Source organism: Eretmochelys imbricata, chromosome 2 (assembly GCF_965152235.1).
Source record: "Eretmochelys imbricata isolate rEreImb1 chromosome 2, rEreImb1.hap1, whole genome shotgun sequence".
NCBI lineage: Eukaryota > Metazoa > Chordata > Testudines > Cheloniidae > Eretmochelys > Eretmochelys imbricata.
The window spans coordinates 80,790,006-80,806,344 of NC_135573.1; the positions used below are offsets into that span (position 1 = coordinate 80,790,006).

The 16,339-nt window shown below is 41.7% G+C and overlaps 1 protein-coding gene across 9 annotated transcripts in view; it reads left to right on the plus strand.

Moving 5' to 3' along the window:
• Nucleotides 1-16,339, plus strand: part of OSBPL1A (oxysterol binding protein like 1A) — a 154,500-nt gene that overhangs the window by 112,220 nt on the left and 25,941 nt on the right. For all 9 annotated transcript variants that reach the window (XM_077810342.1, XM_077810341.1, XM_077810343.1 and 6 more), the window contains one exon: nucleotides 10,661-10,838. In XM_077810342.1, the coding sequence (XP_077666468.1) occupies nucleotides 10,661-10,838 (178 nt within the window). The remainder of the gene's footprint in view (nucleotides 1-10,660; nucleotides 10,839-16,339) is intronic.

Sequence of the window (16,339 nt, forward strand, 5' to 3'; positions counted from 1 at the left end):
TTATCCCCAGCAGGATCCACTAGGGTGGCCCTTCCCCTGACCATTCAGGAGAGAACACAAACCCTGTGTCAAACACAATCCTTTCTGGTTCCTACAGCTAAGGGAGTCAAGAGAAAGTACTTTGTGGCCTCGAAGGGCTATGAATATTTGTTTAACCACCCCCCACTGGACTCGTTGGTAGTGACTGCTGTTAATGTGAGGGAAAGGCAAGGGCCTACCTCTCAAGCTAAGGATGCAAAGAAGCTGGACCTCTTCAGGAGGAAGATATACTACATCGGAGGGCTCCAGCTTCATATCGCAAATCAGCAGGCGATCCTTATTCCTTATTCCTGATTCCTTATAACTTTCAAATCATGGGATGTAATGTCCAAATTCTTGGACCTTGTCCCTACAGATTCTAATCCGGAATTCTCTGCTTTCGTGGATAAGAGCAAGACTGTCACCAGGACATTGCTGCAAGCGGTGTTAGACTCTGTAGCGCGGACGATGTCTTTGGGCATCACAATGTGCCAATGCTCATAGCTGCAGGCCTCAGATCTCCCTGGGGAGGTCCAACAGACAGTTCAGGACCTACCATTTGAGGGGGCCATGCTATTTTTGGAAAAAACAGGCTCGATACTCTACAGTCTGAAAGACTCCCCTGCCTCCCAGTGTAGACAATTTAGGCCTCAACCCACGACACGACCATACTGGGGCAGTTTAGGCAGTACCAGAACTGTAGGTGTCCCAGAAACCAGAATTGCCATTGCCAACCCCAATCCCCAAATAACAGGGGGTCTGGGTTGTCCAGGCAGCCACCAGGCCCGAGGCAGACCTTTTGAGGATGCGCCCGAGGGCATTATACCCACCTCTCAACTGGATCTTTCTTTCCCATTTTCGGAATGTCTGTCCCATTTCTACTGAGCATGGTCCCAAATCACCTCAGACCGTTAGGTTCTTCGCACAGTAGAGATGAGATATTCTCTCCAATTTTCCTTGCCCCCCACCCCGCCCCCTTTCAGGGACCCCTCTCACAAGTAACTTCTCATTCAGGAGGTACAAACCCTCCCTATCAGCGGGGACTGTGGAAAAAGTTCCGCCGGAGCTCAGGGGAAAGGGGTTTTACTCCTGGTATTTCCTGATTCCGAAAGTAAAAGGGGGCCTCAGACCCATCTTGGACCTGCACAATCTCAACAGGTTCATGAAGAAACTAAAGTTTTGAATGGTCTTTGGCCACTATCATCCCGTCCCTGGATTCAGGAGATTGATATGCTGCTCTCAACTTGGACGCATACTTCCACATTTCCATAATCCCGCTTCACAGGCGCTTCTTAAGGTTTACAGTCAGGAGTTCCCACTACCAATTCACAGTACTACCATTTGGCCTATCATCGGCACCTCTGGTGTTTACCAAATGTATGTCAGTTGGAAAAGGCAGATGACTGACTAGTCAAGGACCCATCTATCCCAATGTCTAACCACCAAAGCCTCAGCCACAGGGTGGGGGGCACACCTTGGGGAGCACAGAACTCAGAGCCTTTGGTCTCAGGAGGAATTGATGCTTCACATCAATATAAGGGAGCTCAGGGTAGTCCGGCTGGCATGTCAGGCCTTTCGGCCTCTCCTGGAGGGCAAGTGCATATTGGTCCTGACAAACAATACAACAGCGATAATTTATATCAACAGATGGAGGGAGCACGCTCCTCTCCCCTGTGTCAGGAAGCCCTCACACTGTGGGAGTTCTGCATAGGACGCTTCCAAAATTATGGAGTGTACTAGCTTCCAGGGTTGCAGAACAAACTAGCAGACCACCTCACAGGTCTTTTCATAACCACGAGTCATCTATCCACCTGGACATAATAAACAATATCTTCCAGCGGTGCAGAGTTCCCCAGATCGATCCGTTAGCCACAAGGGCCAACAGGAAGTGCCTACAGTTCTGCTCCTTCCTAAACCACAGCCCAGATTTGTCGGCAGATGTGTTTCTCCTTCCATGGAAGGACTGCCTGTTCTCCGCGTTCCCTCCCATACGTCTGATTCACAAGGTTGCCTCAAAATCCAGAGTAGTGGAACCTCAGTGATCCTAGTGGCACCGGCCTGGCCACATCAGCATTGGTACACCATGTTACTGGAGCTATCGGTGGACACTCAATCACTCTACCACTAGTTCCGGACCTCATCACGGATGAGGATAAGCAATACGCATGGCTTCAACTCCCCAATCTCGAATCTCTCCACCTCATGGCTTGGAAACTGTGTGGTTGAACCCACTAGACTTACATGCTCAGACCCCATGGGGGAGGTTCTTCTGGGTAGCAGAAATCCTTTAACCAGAGCGATAACCTAGCCAAGTGGAAGAGATTCGTGATTTGGTGCTCCCAGAATCGTATTCCCTCCAACACAATCATCGGTTCCCTTTGTCGTGGACTACCTCCTAAAGTTGAAACAGCAGGACTTCTCACTCCTCGATAAAGGTTCACCTGGCTGCCATCTTAGCTTTTCACCCAGGAGAGCATGGACGCACCATCTTCACTAACGAAATGGTGCAGCAGTTCCTCAAGGGATTGGTCAGATTATATCCTATTCAGCAGCCACCCCCGCTTGAGACCTTAACTTGATACTCCCAAGGCTGATGGGGGGTGGGGGGGCATTCAAGCCTCTAGCGATGTGCTTGCTCCTCTACCTTTCCTATAAGGTTATTGCAACCAAAAAGGCTACATAAGCCAAAAGGGGGTCCGAGCTCAAGGCTCTCACATCCGACCCTCCGTATACCATTTTCTCCAAAGATAAGGTGCAACTGTGACCCCACTTGGCATTCTTCCTGAAGGTGGTCTCGAATTTCCACACTAATCAAGACCTATTCCTTCCAGTCTTTTTCACGAAACGCCATGCCAGTAGCCGCAAGCAGAGGCTCCGTTCCGTAGATATGCGGCATGCATTGGCCTTTTTTATTGAACGAACTAAGCCATTTTGTAAGTTGAACCAGCTGTTTGTTGCTGTTGGAGTATCTGGCAAGAAGCAGTGTGCCCTTGTTGCCAAGAAGGCTAACAGCATATTGAGCTGCATTAATAGGAGCATTGCCAGCAGATCGAGGGAAGTGATTATTCCCCTCTATTCAGCACTGGTGAGGCCACAACTGGAGTATTGCATCCAGTTTTGGGCCCCCCACTACAGAAAGGATGTGGACAAATTGGAGAGCCCAACGGAGGGCAACAAAAATGATCAGGGGGCTGGGGCACATGACTTACGAGGAGAGGCTGAGGGAACTGAGCTTGTTTAGTCTGCAGAAAAGAGTAAGGGGGGATTTGATAGCAGCCTTCAACTACCTGAAGGTGAGTTCCAAAGAGGATGGAGCTTGGCTGTTCTCAGTTGTGGCAGATGACAGAACAAGGAGCAATGGTCTCAAGTTGCAGTGCGGGAGGTCTAGGTTGGATATTAGGAAACCCTATTTCACTAAGAGGGTGGTGAAGCACTGGAATGGGTTACTAGGGAGGTGGTGGGATCTCCATCATTAGAGGTTTTTAAGGCCTGGCTTGACAAAGCCCTGGCTGGGATGATTTAGTTGGTGTTGGCCCTGCTTTGAGCAGGGGTTTGGACTAGATGACCTGAGGTCTCTTCCATCCCTAATCTTCTATGATCCTAAGAAGGAACTGGCAAGGCAGCAGGGCCTTATATGTTGCGCCATGAAGATGCAACTCCAGGGGGCTCCAGAGCCAAACCGATGGGTGCTGCTAGGGGGAAAACCTTCTGGCGAACTGTACACACAGTGTGCGCGCACACCTAATTGGAATGGATATGAGCAACACATCTTGAAGAACAACAGTTATGAGAAGGTGATTAACCTTTTTTTTATGCACTAGGCATATTTCATTTTTTTTTTTAAACTTAGTTAGCTACAACACAGTCTTGTCCTAGCTGTAGAAGCCATCTCAATTCACTCTTCTGCATGAAGAATGTATTCCTGAGCCAGTAACTGACAGGTCTGTGTTTTGGCCCCCCAAAACTTAAGCAGGTTGGAGACCCATTTTAGAATCTGTGGCCCTCATTACTTAAAGTAATAAATCTGTTAATCTTTAAGGTGCCACCAGACTCCTTGTTGTTTTTCCTATTGACAACGTTCTTGCAGTTTACAAATGAAAGTCCCTGTTATAATCTTGTTTGCATATTTACTGTATACTGCTTTTAGAAATACATTGAGGTCAGTTACTGAAGAAATGCCATTTTGCTAAGGCTCTTCTCTTAATGCTATTTTTGGTTTATGTGCTTATGTATAATTCATCATAACATCCAGTGGTACAGCAGGGAAGGCCAGTAAATATTGGGTGTTACGTCAGATTCTGAAAGGAGCTCTGACCTACACAAGACAAATTTTTATAGTAAAACTGACATTTCTGATTTAGTATGTCTTGACATTGGAGTGTATTAAATGGTGCTTATTGTAAATCTGAACTCTCTGCTGACAGAGGCTAACTCAGGCTACCTTGTTTACACAGGGTTGTCCAGAAAACTAACAGCGAGTGCATTTGAAGTGGGTTAAACTGCATCAGACCCATATGTGAACACCCTTGTTCAGAATTAAAGTGGCCTCAATTCAGGTTCACTTAATTCATTCTGGAAGTAAGTGAATAAAGTAAAATTTAGTTGAGGCCATTTTAATGCTGAAAAACAAAATCCACATAGGGATTTAATGTGATTTAACTATCCACTTCATATTCACACCTTTAGTTCATTTGGATTAATTTTCCTGGATGTCCCCATGTAGACAAGCTCTCAGACTGAGCTCACAACATTTCTAGGTATCTCTAACCTCCCATACTGGGAAAACATGCAGAAACTACTAAGATGCATAAAAACAAAGTTAAATAGCAGCAGTGTGGCTTTTCATCCCAGAGTCAGATACTTAAATGTAGACTCTCCGAAACCTAGCTAGTGTGCTTGAACGGGGAAGAAGTATTGTGTGGGGACGCAATTTTCCAAGGCTTAATGGTATCCTCTAGCAAGATGAATTATCCGAATAAGCTTTGGGTAACCATACAGACTTCAGGAGGCATATCGAAACTGAGTTCAAATTTGGAGGTTCTGCAATCACAAATTTAGTGTCTGCAGTGCAGAAACTGGCTAAACAGGTGTAAATTATGGGGTGAGGGGTGATAGACCTCTTTCTGAACGTCACAAGTAAGCAGGGAAACGTGGACTGTAAATCACAAAGCAAAACTATCTTAGACTGGTAAAAACAAAATGTCAAGCCGGATTTTGGTAAAACTAAAACTGCCCTGATTTGGCTCATCTTTTCATGTAGTGCTTAATCTCTAGATCTGGTCTAAACATGGTTTTAACTATATCCTTGCAAACCGCTAGTGTGGCTGCGGTTATGCTATTTAAAGATGCACATGGCACTGTACTTCATTTGTAGCTTTCATTAACTTAAAGAATTGATCTTTGGTTAACAGCTTCCTGCTTAGACAATATGTGGATTTGTTCCCCAAGCTAATGTTTTTGTTACTTGCCTTGGTGTTGGTCTAGTATTTGGTCTCAGTTTAATCCAGACTCCAGCGAGAAACTGCTGAATTGGAATTCATTTGCAAATTGGATACTATTAATTTAGGCTTAAATAGAGACTGGGAGTGGCTAAGTCATTATGCAAGGTAGCCTATTTCCTCTTGTTTTTTCCTACCCCCCCCCCCCCCCCCCAGATGTTCTGGTTTAACTTGGTTTTAAACTTGGAGAGTGGTCAGTTTGGATGAGCTATTACCAGCAGGAGAGTGAGTCTGTGTGTGTATGGGGGTGGGTTTTTGGAGGGGGGTGAGGGAGTGAGAGAACCTGGATTTGTGCAGGAAATGGCCTAACTTCATTATCATGCACATTGTGTAAAGAGTTGTCACTTTGGATGGGCTATCACCAGCAGGAGAGTGAATTTGTGTGGGGGGGTGGAGGGTGAGAAAACCTGGATTTGTGCTGGAAATGGCCTAACCTGATGCTCACTTTAGATAAGCTATTACCAGCAGGACAGTGGGGTGGGAGGAGGTATTGTTTCATATTCTCTGTGTATATATAAAGTCTGCTGCAGTTTCCACGGTATGTATCTGATGAAGTGAGCTGTAGCTCACGAAAGCTCATGCTCAAATAAATTGGTTAGTCTCTAAGGTGCCACAAGGACTCCTTTTCTTTTTGCGAATACAGACTAACACAGCTGTTACTCTGAAACCAGTTTAATCCTTGTGCATTGTTGTGTGTTGCAACTTCTCTTATTCAGATATATTTATTATCTGAATTCCCCTTTCTAGAAATTAGCACTCTTGTTCATCCTAGGCTGTCAGGGTTCACCTGCGTGTTATCTTCCCTTGATTAATGTCTTGCTGACCTTCACCACGCCTGCTGTCAGTGTACTTTTGATATAACTGTCACATAGCTACAGTTCCATGGCCTAAAAGGGCCTCCTGCTGCCTGGTCAGTCCTCTGGTTCTTGTGAATTTTGGCTTCCACGATGTGGACTGGCTTTCTTTTCAGCTTGTTAGAAATTCCCCTTCCTCTCTAGTGATCAATCTATTTGTGACAGAACATATAATATTCAAAGGTTTTACAGAAGAGCACTAGAGCAGCTCCAGATCTGACCCCTGTAAGAGAAGGGTTACTGTATGAGTACAAGGGATTAATTCAAGAGGGGTTGACAACAGATACTCAGTAAAGAGGACAATAGCTTTCCATGCAAGCAGGAGAATGGTAGACCTATTTGGTTTGTCCCATCTCTGACCCCCTGTTTGAGCTCAGTGGACTAGCCTAAGATGAATTCCAGTTTAACACAGGAGAACTAAAAGTCCTGGAAGCTGAGAAAAAGCTCTTTGTGGAGAGGGGGTGAATGTTTGTGGAGAGTTGCTGACAAGAAGTGGCTTTCACAGACCCTGGAAGTCAGGGGTCTGGAGTAAAGAGGGACTTGCCTAGAGTCTGTGCTGAGGGATAGCAAGCCTCCAAGTAAGATAGATAAGCATATTTTCTCTTTTATTCTTTTGATGGTAAATAGACAATACTTTGTTTGAAGAAGTCTATCTGGTCACTGTTTACCACTGGTCACAGGTTCCAAACCTAGTTAAGCCTACAGAATAATCCTGGCTGATAGATTGTGCCCTGTGCTACAGCCCCCCGTGGGAGAATCACAAGATTGCATCCTAAACAAGGTAAGGGCATGAGACCCTAGTATCTGAGGGGCTGTATTCAGACCAGAGAGGGGTCAAAGGTTAAGATAGCCTTGTAAGTGACCAACAGTGCAAACTATGTACATACAATAAGCAAGTCTACCTCTTCTTTTTCCTCTCTGGGCTCTTATGGCATATCACAAGTGTATTGTATAGTGGAATGTGTTGAAACCATTTTTTCTTTCAGAAGGTGGAGAAAGCTGTTCTAGATTTGGTTTTGACAAATGGGGAGAAACTGGTTGAGAATTTGAAAGTGGAAGGTAGCTTAGGTGAAAGTGATCATGAAATGGTAGAGTTCATGATTCTAAGGAATGGTGGTAATGGAAAACAGCACAATAAAGATGACAAGTTTCAAGAAGGCAGACTTTAGCAAACTCGAGGAGTTGATAGGCAAGATACCATGGGAATCCAGTCTAAGGGAAAAAACAGTTCAAGAGAGCTGGCACTTTTTCAAAGAGAAATTATTAAGGTCACAAGCAAACTATCCCACTGCATAGGAAAGATAAGAAGTATGGCAAAGACCAGTCTGGCTTAACCAGGAGATCTTCAATGATCTGAAACTCAAAAAAGAGTCCTACAAAAAATGGAAACTAGATCAAATTACAAAGGATGAATATAAACAAATATACTACATGTCTGTAGGGGCAAAATTAGAAAAGCCAAGGCACAAAACAAGATCAAACTAGCTAGAGATATAAAGGGTAACAAGAAAACATTCTATAAGTACATTTAAAAACAAGAGGAAGACCAAGGACAGGGTAGGCCCATTACTTAATGGGGGGGGACAATTACAGAAAACGTGGAACTGGCAGAAGTGTCAAATGACTTTTTGTTTCCGTGTTCATCAAAAAGGTTAGTAGAAATTGGACGTCTAACACAGTGAAAGCCGGTGCAAATGAGGTAACAGCAGAGGCTAAAATAGGGAAAGAACAAGTTTAAAAATTACTTAGAGAAGTTAGATGTCTTCAAGTCACCAGGGCCTGATGAAATACATCCCTAGAATATTCAAGGAGCTGACTGAGGAGGTATCTGAGCAATTATCGACCATCTTCGAAAAGTCATGGAAGATGGGAGAGATGCCAGAGGACTGCAAAATGGACTATATTTGCCTAGCTCTAAAAAGGGAAATAAGGACAACCCGAGGAATTAGACCAGTTAGCTTCACTTCAGTATCTGGAAAGATAATGGAACAAATAATTAAGTGATCAATTTGCAAACACCTATAATATAATGTGATAAGTAACAGCATGGATTTGTTAAGAACAAATAGCGTCAAAACGAACCAAAAAGCTTTCTTTGAGAGGATAACAAGCCTTGTGGATAGGGGGGATGCGGTAGTTACAGTATCTCTTGACTTTAGTAAGTGTTTTGAGACTGTCTCGCATGACCGTTTCATAAACAAACTAGGGAAATGCAACCTAGGTAGAGCTACCGTAAGATGGGGTGCATAACTGGTTGGGAAAACCATTCCCAGAGAGTAGTTATCAGTGGTTTGCAGTCAAGCTGGAAGGGCATATCGAGTGGAGACCCTCAGGGATCAGTTCTTGGTCTGGTTCTGTTCAATGTCTTAATCAATGATTTAGATAATGGCAGAGAGAGTACACTTATAAAGCTTGTGGATGATACCAAGCTGGGAGGGGCTGCAAGTGCTTTGGAGGATAGGACTGAAATTAAAAATGATCTGGACAAACTGGAGAAACGGTCTGAAGTAAACAGGATGAAATTCCATAAGGACAAATGCAAAGTACTCCACGTAGGAAGGAACAATCAGTTGCGCACATACGAAGTGGGAAGTGACCGCCTGGGAAGGAGTCCTGCGGAAAGGGCTCTGGGGGTCCTAGTGGATCAAAAGCTGAATATGAGTCAACAGTGTAACGCGGTTGCCAAAAAAAAAAAAAGTAGGCTGTCGATTAATTGCAGTTAACTCACGCAATTAACTGAAAAAAATTAATCACGATTAATTGCAGTTTTAATTGCACTGTTAAACAATAGGATACCAGTTGAAATGTATTAAGTATTTTGGATGTTTTTCTACATTGTCGTATATGTAACTGAAATCGGTGTAGATTATTTTTGATAACAAATATTTGCACTGTAAAATGATAAACAAAATGTTTTTCTATTCACCTCGTACAAGTTAGAACTAAGACATTTAACACGTACTTCATGTGCAATCTGAGTAGGGGAAGAACAAGAAATTGTTCATTTAAAATGAAATTCTGAAATACCGACTTCATTAACTAGCACTAGTTTCTGGTTGGCTGAGCCAGTAGTTTTAATGTGATACTGGCCCTGAGTTTTAAATAAGACCTAAAATGGATTAACTTTAAGTAAAAACTGACATACTTCGCATGCGTGTGTGTTAGAATCCTAGAATATCAGGGTTGGAAGGGACCTCTGGAGGTCATCTAGTCCAACCCCCTGCTCAAAGCAGGACTGATCCCCAATTAAATCATCCCAGCCAGGGCTTTGTCAAGCCTGAGCTTAAAAACTTCTAAGGAAGGAGATTCCACCACCTCCCTAGGTAACGCATTCCAGTGTTTCACCACACTCCTAGTGAAAAAGTTTTTCCTAATATCCAACCTAAACCTCCCCCACTGCAACTTGAGACCATTACTCCTTGTTCTCTCATCTGCTACCACTGAGAAGTCTAGAGCCATCCTCTTTGGAACCCCGTTTCAGCTAGTTGAAAGCAGCTATCAAATCCCCCCTTATTCTTCTCTTCCGTAGACTAAACATCCCCAGTTCCCTCAGCCTCTCCTCATAACTCATGTGTTCCAGTCCCCTAATCATTTTTGCTGCCCTCCGCTGGACTCTTTCCAATTTTTCCACATCCTTCTTGTAGTGTGGGGCCCAAAACTGGACGCAGTACTCCAGATGAGGCCTCACCAGTGTCAAATAGAGGGGAACGATCACGTCCCTCGATCTGCTGGCAGTGCTCCCACTTACACATCCCAGAATGCCATTGGCCTTCTTGGCAACAAGGGCACACTGTTGACTCATATCCAGCTTCTCGTCCACTGTCACCCTAGGTCCTTTTCTGCAGAACTGCTGCCAAGTCATTCGGTCCCTACTCTGTAGCGGTGCATTGGATTCTTCCATCCTAAGTGCAGGACTCTGCACTTGTCCTTGTTGAACCTCATCAGATTTCTTTTGGCCCAATCCTCCAATTTGTCTAGGTCCCTCCTGTATCTTATCCCTACCTCCAGCATATCTACCTTTCCTCGCAGTCCCACTATCTTCTTCTTTCCCCTTTCTCTCTCTCTCCCCCCCCCACCCCCCATCTCAAAAGACCCAGGATCCTTTAATCCATTTCTAGGTATGGCGTATCAGCAGTCTTGAGGTACTAGTAGTTACCAGACGGATGCTGTCATCAGAACAAAGTAACCTACTTAGGTTTCAGAGTTTTGTATGAGGAAGAAGGTCTCTGTTAGTCTGTGAAGTCTACCATTGAAGTTTATATTCATTAACATGCACCTGCTCTCTTGCAGATTCAGAATCTGAAAAATCATTAAGTGGATTTGAAACAGTAACAACGTACTCAGAGGACAGTGTGGAGTCCAACAATACAATAACCTCCAGCATGTCCAAAGAAAAGGTCTGTGGTGGAGGTGGAAAGGTCTGTGGTGGTGGTGGAGAGTCTCTGTCTAATGGCATCAAAAAACACAGGTAGGATGTTGCCTATTCTTTTTAAAGATATACTGTAAACTTTATTGCCATGTAGGCAAAAACCATGAGACTCCTGTGAAAGATAATTGTAGATATTTTTCCCTGGGGTATGATAAATGAAAAGCAGATAGTTGCTCTGTGCTTTTAATAAGGAATTAACATTAACAGACTATCACCATTTTGAAGTAAACTATTATATACCATTCCATTTTAACTAGTAAGCAAGGGTATACATTTTTTATATATAGATAGCAAATGCTTTAAAATGGACATGTTTTAACTCATTTTAAAAAGTCTTGTTGAAATCGATGCTAGCTCTTATTTCATCATGTATTTTTAATGATTTGTGCATCCTATTGCTTTTTTTAGTTTCCAGTCGCTTGATCTCCCTACTTGTATTAAGACTGAATCGCAATATTGCTAGCTTGACATCACAATAAACTGAAGTCTAAACACAACGGTTTTATTTTAAAACTTATGTACGTTGCGTAGGTTCATTTTATGCGGTCCAATTAATCCATTTTTGTTTGTTCATGTCTCTGCCGGTAAAGGAGGACAATAGGGCCAGAGTTAATGAGATGTAATAGATACCACTATTCTCAAGTTTCAGTGCAGAGGCAATTTAACGTGTACATTACAGTTCAGTCCCAACATTGACATGTTTTTAAAGTACCAATCTATAACTGGCCCTTTGGAAATAAGCAAGGTCACAATTACTAACAGATGGGATAATACTTCTTAAGGCAGGCATTAAAATAGCATTTTCGCTCAAGTGCATTAAGAGGTACCTTAGTTACTTGACATCTGCATTTCACAACTAAATCTCTGAGGCCATTGCAGTGCATAGTAATGTGGGAGACTTGATGTCAGGTTCCACCTCTGAACATCAGCGCCTCCCAAACCAAGCAAAGACAAGGAGTGTTGAGTACTAGGGTCAGGCAAAGATGCTGACGGACTGTGTTGTTCCTTTAAGACCCCTTAATGATACTATTTTTTGTTTATTATTGGTAATCTCTACTCTGTGCCTTCACCTGTCACCTGAAAGTCCTGTAGTAGCAGCTGGAGGGAGGGAGGGAGGAAAATGTTCGGTGAAAGTGGATGTTTCAGAATGGAGACTTGTAATCCCCACTTTGTTGCCTGAGAAATTGGGAAGAGAGGGAGAGGACCATTAAGACCCTCTGTAAAAATGACAGCTGCATTTGTTTGCTACAGTATATAAATACAATCCACTGGAAAAGTTTAAACGAAAGCCAGTTTTCTCAAAGTATAGGAAACAATAGCTTGGTTAGTTTCCACAAGTTTTGTTATAAAATTATATTGTCAGAATTGTAAACAAGAGGTGACTAGAGCCTCTAAGCTCCATTATTCATTCTTCAGTCCCCTGACACCACTACACTTTCCACCTACAAATGTGTCTCATTAAACTTTTTGATCACTAGGCTCCCTTTCCATCCCTTAGCTGCATGTCTTGCCCTGTATCCTTTAATGTTTAGTGCTCTTCATAAAACTGGTTTAGCTGTAACCATTTTTGTAACAATTTCTAATTTGCTGTGGCACATTGCTTGAAGAAAGGCTCAGATAGCGAATATATCTTGTATATTGCATAGTAACATTAGCTCTTTACCTGGCACCTTGGCGACGCTTTGGGATTTGGTGTCTGCAAATACAGTGATGCAAATAGGTTCTCCCGCAGAGCACTGCGAATCTAAACTTTGCCTCAAAGAGAACTTTCCATGGCGGAAGAAGTTGTTCAGTGTTTTGATCTGTCTTTGGATTCTTGGTCAATGCTAATGCGTTTAGCTGCTTGACATAATTACACCACAACTGAACTGCAGTTCTGCTCATGTTATGTAACTGAACCAGTAGGCACGCTTTTTTACAAAATGTTTAGATGCAGACTACTTGGATGCTTATTTTAGAATATATCCTTTAGATGCAGTCTGTCCTCAAAGTGCAAAAACTTAAATGGTGATCATCAAACTAACACACAAAGCTTAGAATGTTTTGAGGAGATGTATGTCACACCTAATAACTTCTGTTAGCTTCACTTCTCTTTAAATATGCAAGAGGAGAACTCCTGAATTGGGCTCTAAAAGGAGTAAACAGATTCATCTTCGTAGTTTGATGTAACTGCTGGCACTGTAACTTATTTGATTTCTTTTATGTTGGACACTGTTCAGACTAGTGTATCTCAATGGCCTAGATTTTTTTTTTAATACAGTATTTTAACTCTTGCTTGCTTTGTTTTGCCTTTCAACTTAAGTCTTGCTGGAGATCCTTGAACAAATGTTGCATATCCAGCTTGCTAACATTTTTACCAGCCCATTCTCCAATGTTTGCTGTCAGAAGCATTCTGGGACCTCATCTGCCTTTATTTCAGTTTTAAAGCAATATGAATAAATTTGGTGAGCCAAGGAAATGAAAAACAAAGCTAGTTGGTATGAGGAATGTTCCTTGTTGTGATCACTTTTGTTAATATGAATAACCTGATTGTATCAAGGAGTAATTGTTGGGAAACACTTGAGTGTTGTGCTCCAGCTGTTGAAATTCTCATTGTCATTGACTCCTACTAGAAAGGTGGTAGCATATAACTTGAAAATATCAAAGATAACATCAGAATGCATCCAATGAAGTGAGCTGTAGCTCACGAAAGCTTATGCTCAAATAAATTGGTTAGTCTCTAAGGTGCCACAAGTACACCTTTTCTTTTTGCGAATACAGACTAACACGGCTGCTACTCTGAAACCAAAGATAACGTTGAATGTGCTGCTAATTTGCTATATGATGCTGCTCAGTGACCTTGCATCCATCTGATCTGCATATGGGTGATATAACTAATTCTGATATAGAGCACAGGACACCTGCCCAATAATTAGAATTGGGAACTTAATGAGGTGTGGTGCCAGTTCGATCTATGAGGTGGACTTCTTCAAGCGAAAACGTGTTCAAAGCCTTTTTCACTTATTTCAACCCAGAAGATTGAAAAACAGCAAAAAGAATGGTACCGAAATATGACTAGCCTGGAAATGTTCATAGTCTAATCTGTCACTTAAATTTAAAGGGATAGTTTGAAATCAAACCAATTTAAAAAAAGGGGGGGGGGGGTTGAAAAGTAGCTTGTTACAGCTGCCACTGAGCTTCCCTGACATGTTGTTTTTTCCTCATGATTAAAAATGTTTTCTTTTTTCTTCATGAGTCTTTCTCACACACACACAAGAAAGTTTGTATATGGGGAGACAAACTCTAACAGTGTCAAATGCATAAAGTAAACAAGATAAAAAATAAATTTACTGTAACTACAATATTAATCTTTTGTTTTACCTACTAGTAAAACAGACAGAAGTGATTTTTTTTGAGGAGCAACCCTTTAAAATTATGCCACTATCGTTGCTAGTTATTCTTTACAGTAGAACAAATATTTTCATTATGCAAAGCTAAAGTTAACTTTCTGAAACTTTCTTAATGTGGTTGCCTTCTATAAATGACTTCCGAAAGGAAATCTGCTTCGAGATACTGAAGGTAAACTTCTAGTTTACAACCCTTCTCTCATTCACTGGGACACTGTCAATATGGCTAGGCCTAATATTTGACTATCTTTAATTTTCTATATCTCTAGGTCTCTAATTTTTAACCCCTGAAAGAACATTTTGATCCATTCAAAATTGGTATTGCAGCAACAAAATAAATATGAGCACATTATGGAGAAAACAGCAGACATCACTTTCAAATTTAGCTGATGTAATTATAAGCAATGAAGGAAATAGGCTTAATCCATGAAAGATTACTTTCACACACAAGAATGATAATTTTTTTCTAGCTTGGTGATTTATATACGAGGGTGAGTTTAAGAGAAGAACATTTGGGTACTTTTATTGAAAAACAATCCCTTGCTGATTACATGTTGCTAGCAGCCAGCTTCTCTTAAACACATCCTCCTATATAAATCGGCAAGCTAGAAAAATATATTCATAGCTTTCTATGCAGAAGTGCTCATTGCTAAATAGTACGTACACTTCACAAATTGCCTCAGTTCCAGTCTATTCTTTAATTAAATACTACAAATCAAATTTAACTACGTGGTGGACACTGTCCTCTTCTGGACATGCACATAAAAGCATCAACAAAGGAAATGTTTACACTTAGTCTTCAGGACGACCAGTTCACTTCATTTCAGATTACTGAAGTTTAGAATAGCAGATCTATTAAAATATAAGGATCTGTGATTCCTTTCATGTTTGATCCAAAAGGAGCTTTCCATTAGTTACCAATTTCCTCTTTCACTGAACTCCCACACTTCAAAAGGTGAATATATGTTGTTGGATAGTTGTGGAAAATTAGTACAGAACTTAAGTTGTTTTCCACAGATTCCTATATACTGTAGGAGGCAATATATTTGTAAAAGACTGGGCATTTCTTTGCTTTAAGCCAGACTTTGTTCAATATCTTTTCATGCATGTATAGCTACTGGTTTTGAGAACAGTATTTCACATTTTGAAAATTTAAAGTATCAGCCCTTGTACGGCTTTTCTGTTATGGAAGTGTCAGTGAAAGATGCATGCAAAAGAGAGAGGTAAGTGACCCAACAAATGAAGTTTCATAGAAATTAATGCTTTTGCTATTGCAAAGGAAGATGATTCACTTAAACCTGTACCAGAGAACAAAAAAATTGCTGCACTAGAGATTTCTGAAAACACTTAATTCGTTAATTTGGGGGAAAGGAGCATGGCACGTGCTTGACTGTTTGGCCAAAGTTAACATAAATTTGCGACTTAAGAGAGACTGTAGAGTGAAATGTTGTGGTGCTGGTAGCACTATGTGGTTTGAGAGTGCCTTGGATAAGATTTCTGGTTTGTTATCTTCCTGATATGGGTAATTGTTTCATGGTACCAGGCTTCTGATTGGGATTATCTGGACTAAGGTCCCTTTTACACAGGACATAGGACATAAAACTGTGCTTAACTTTCATGTTTAGCTGGCCATTGTTGATGTGGTCTTAGCAGCTTAAAGAACTGGGCTTTCGCCCCTGTGAAGCTCTAGGTTAAGCCCACGTGACCCACCAAGCACCAAACCATGCTAAAGCCATTTGGTCTAAAACTACATATAAACCTTGCTTAAGCATGTATGTTAGCCCTGTCTGTCTAAGGAAAGTTGTACATTCATCTGTTCCATTACTTTTCTGTTCTATCCGTGACTGTTTTCCAGTCCAGATAATAAATGTCATTTATTGGCTAAATATAACTTTTTAATTAGTCTTTTTGCTAATAACGCTACAAAACTGAAACCTGTTCACATATAACTGGATTATCTTCAGCTTCTTTCATGAATATACATTTTCAAAGTAGAGGCAGATTTTACCAGCATGGTGACAGCACCATGTTTAAGCACTCTTCTGGAAACTGATGTACAAAATTCTTTCCACTCCTTTAACACCAGCATTTGATAGATTTGTTTGAACTATTGCTTTCTTTAGAGAGAAACAATTTTCTTTGACTAAAACAACT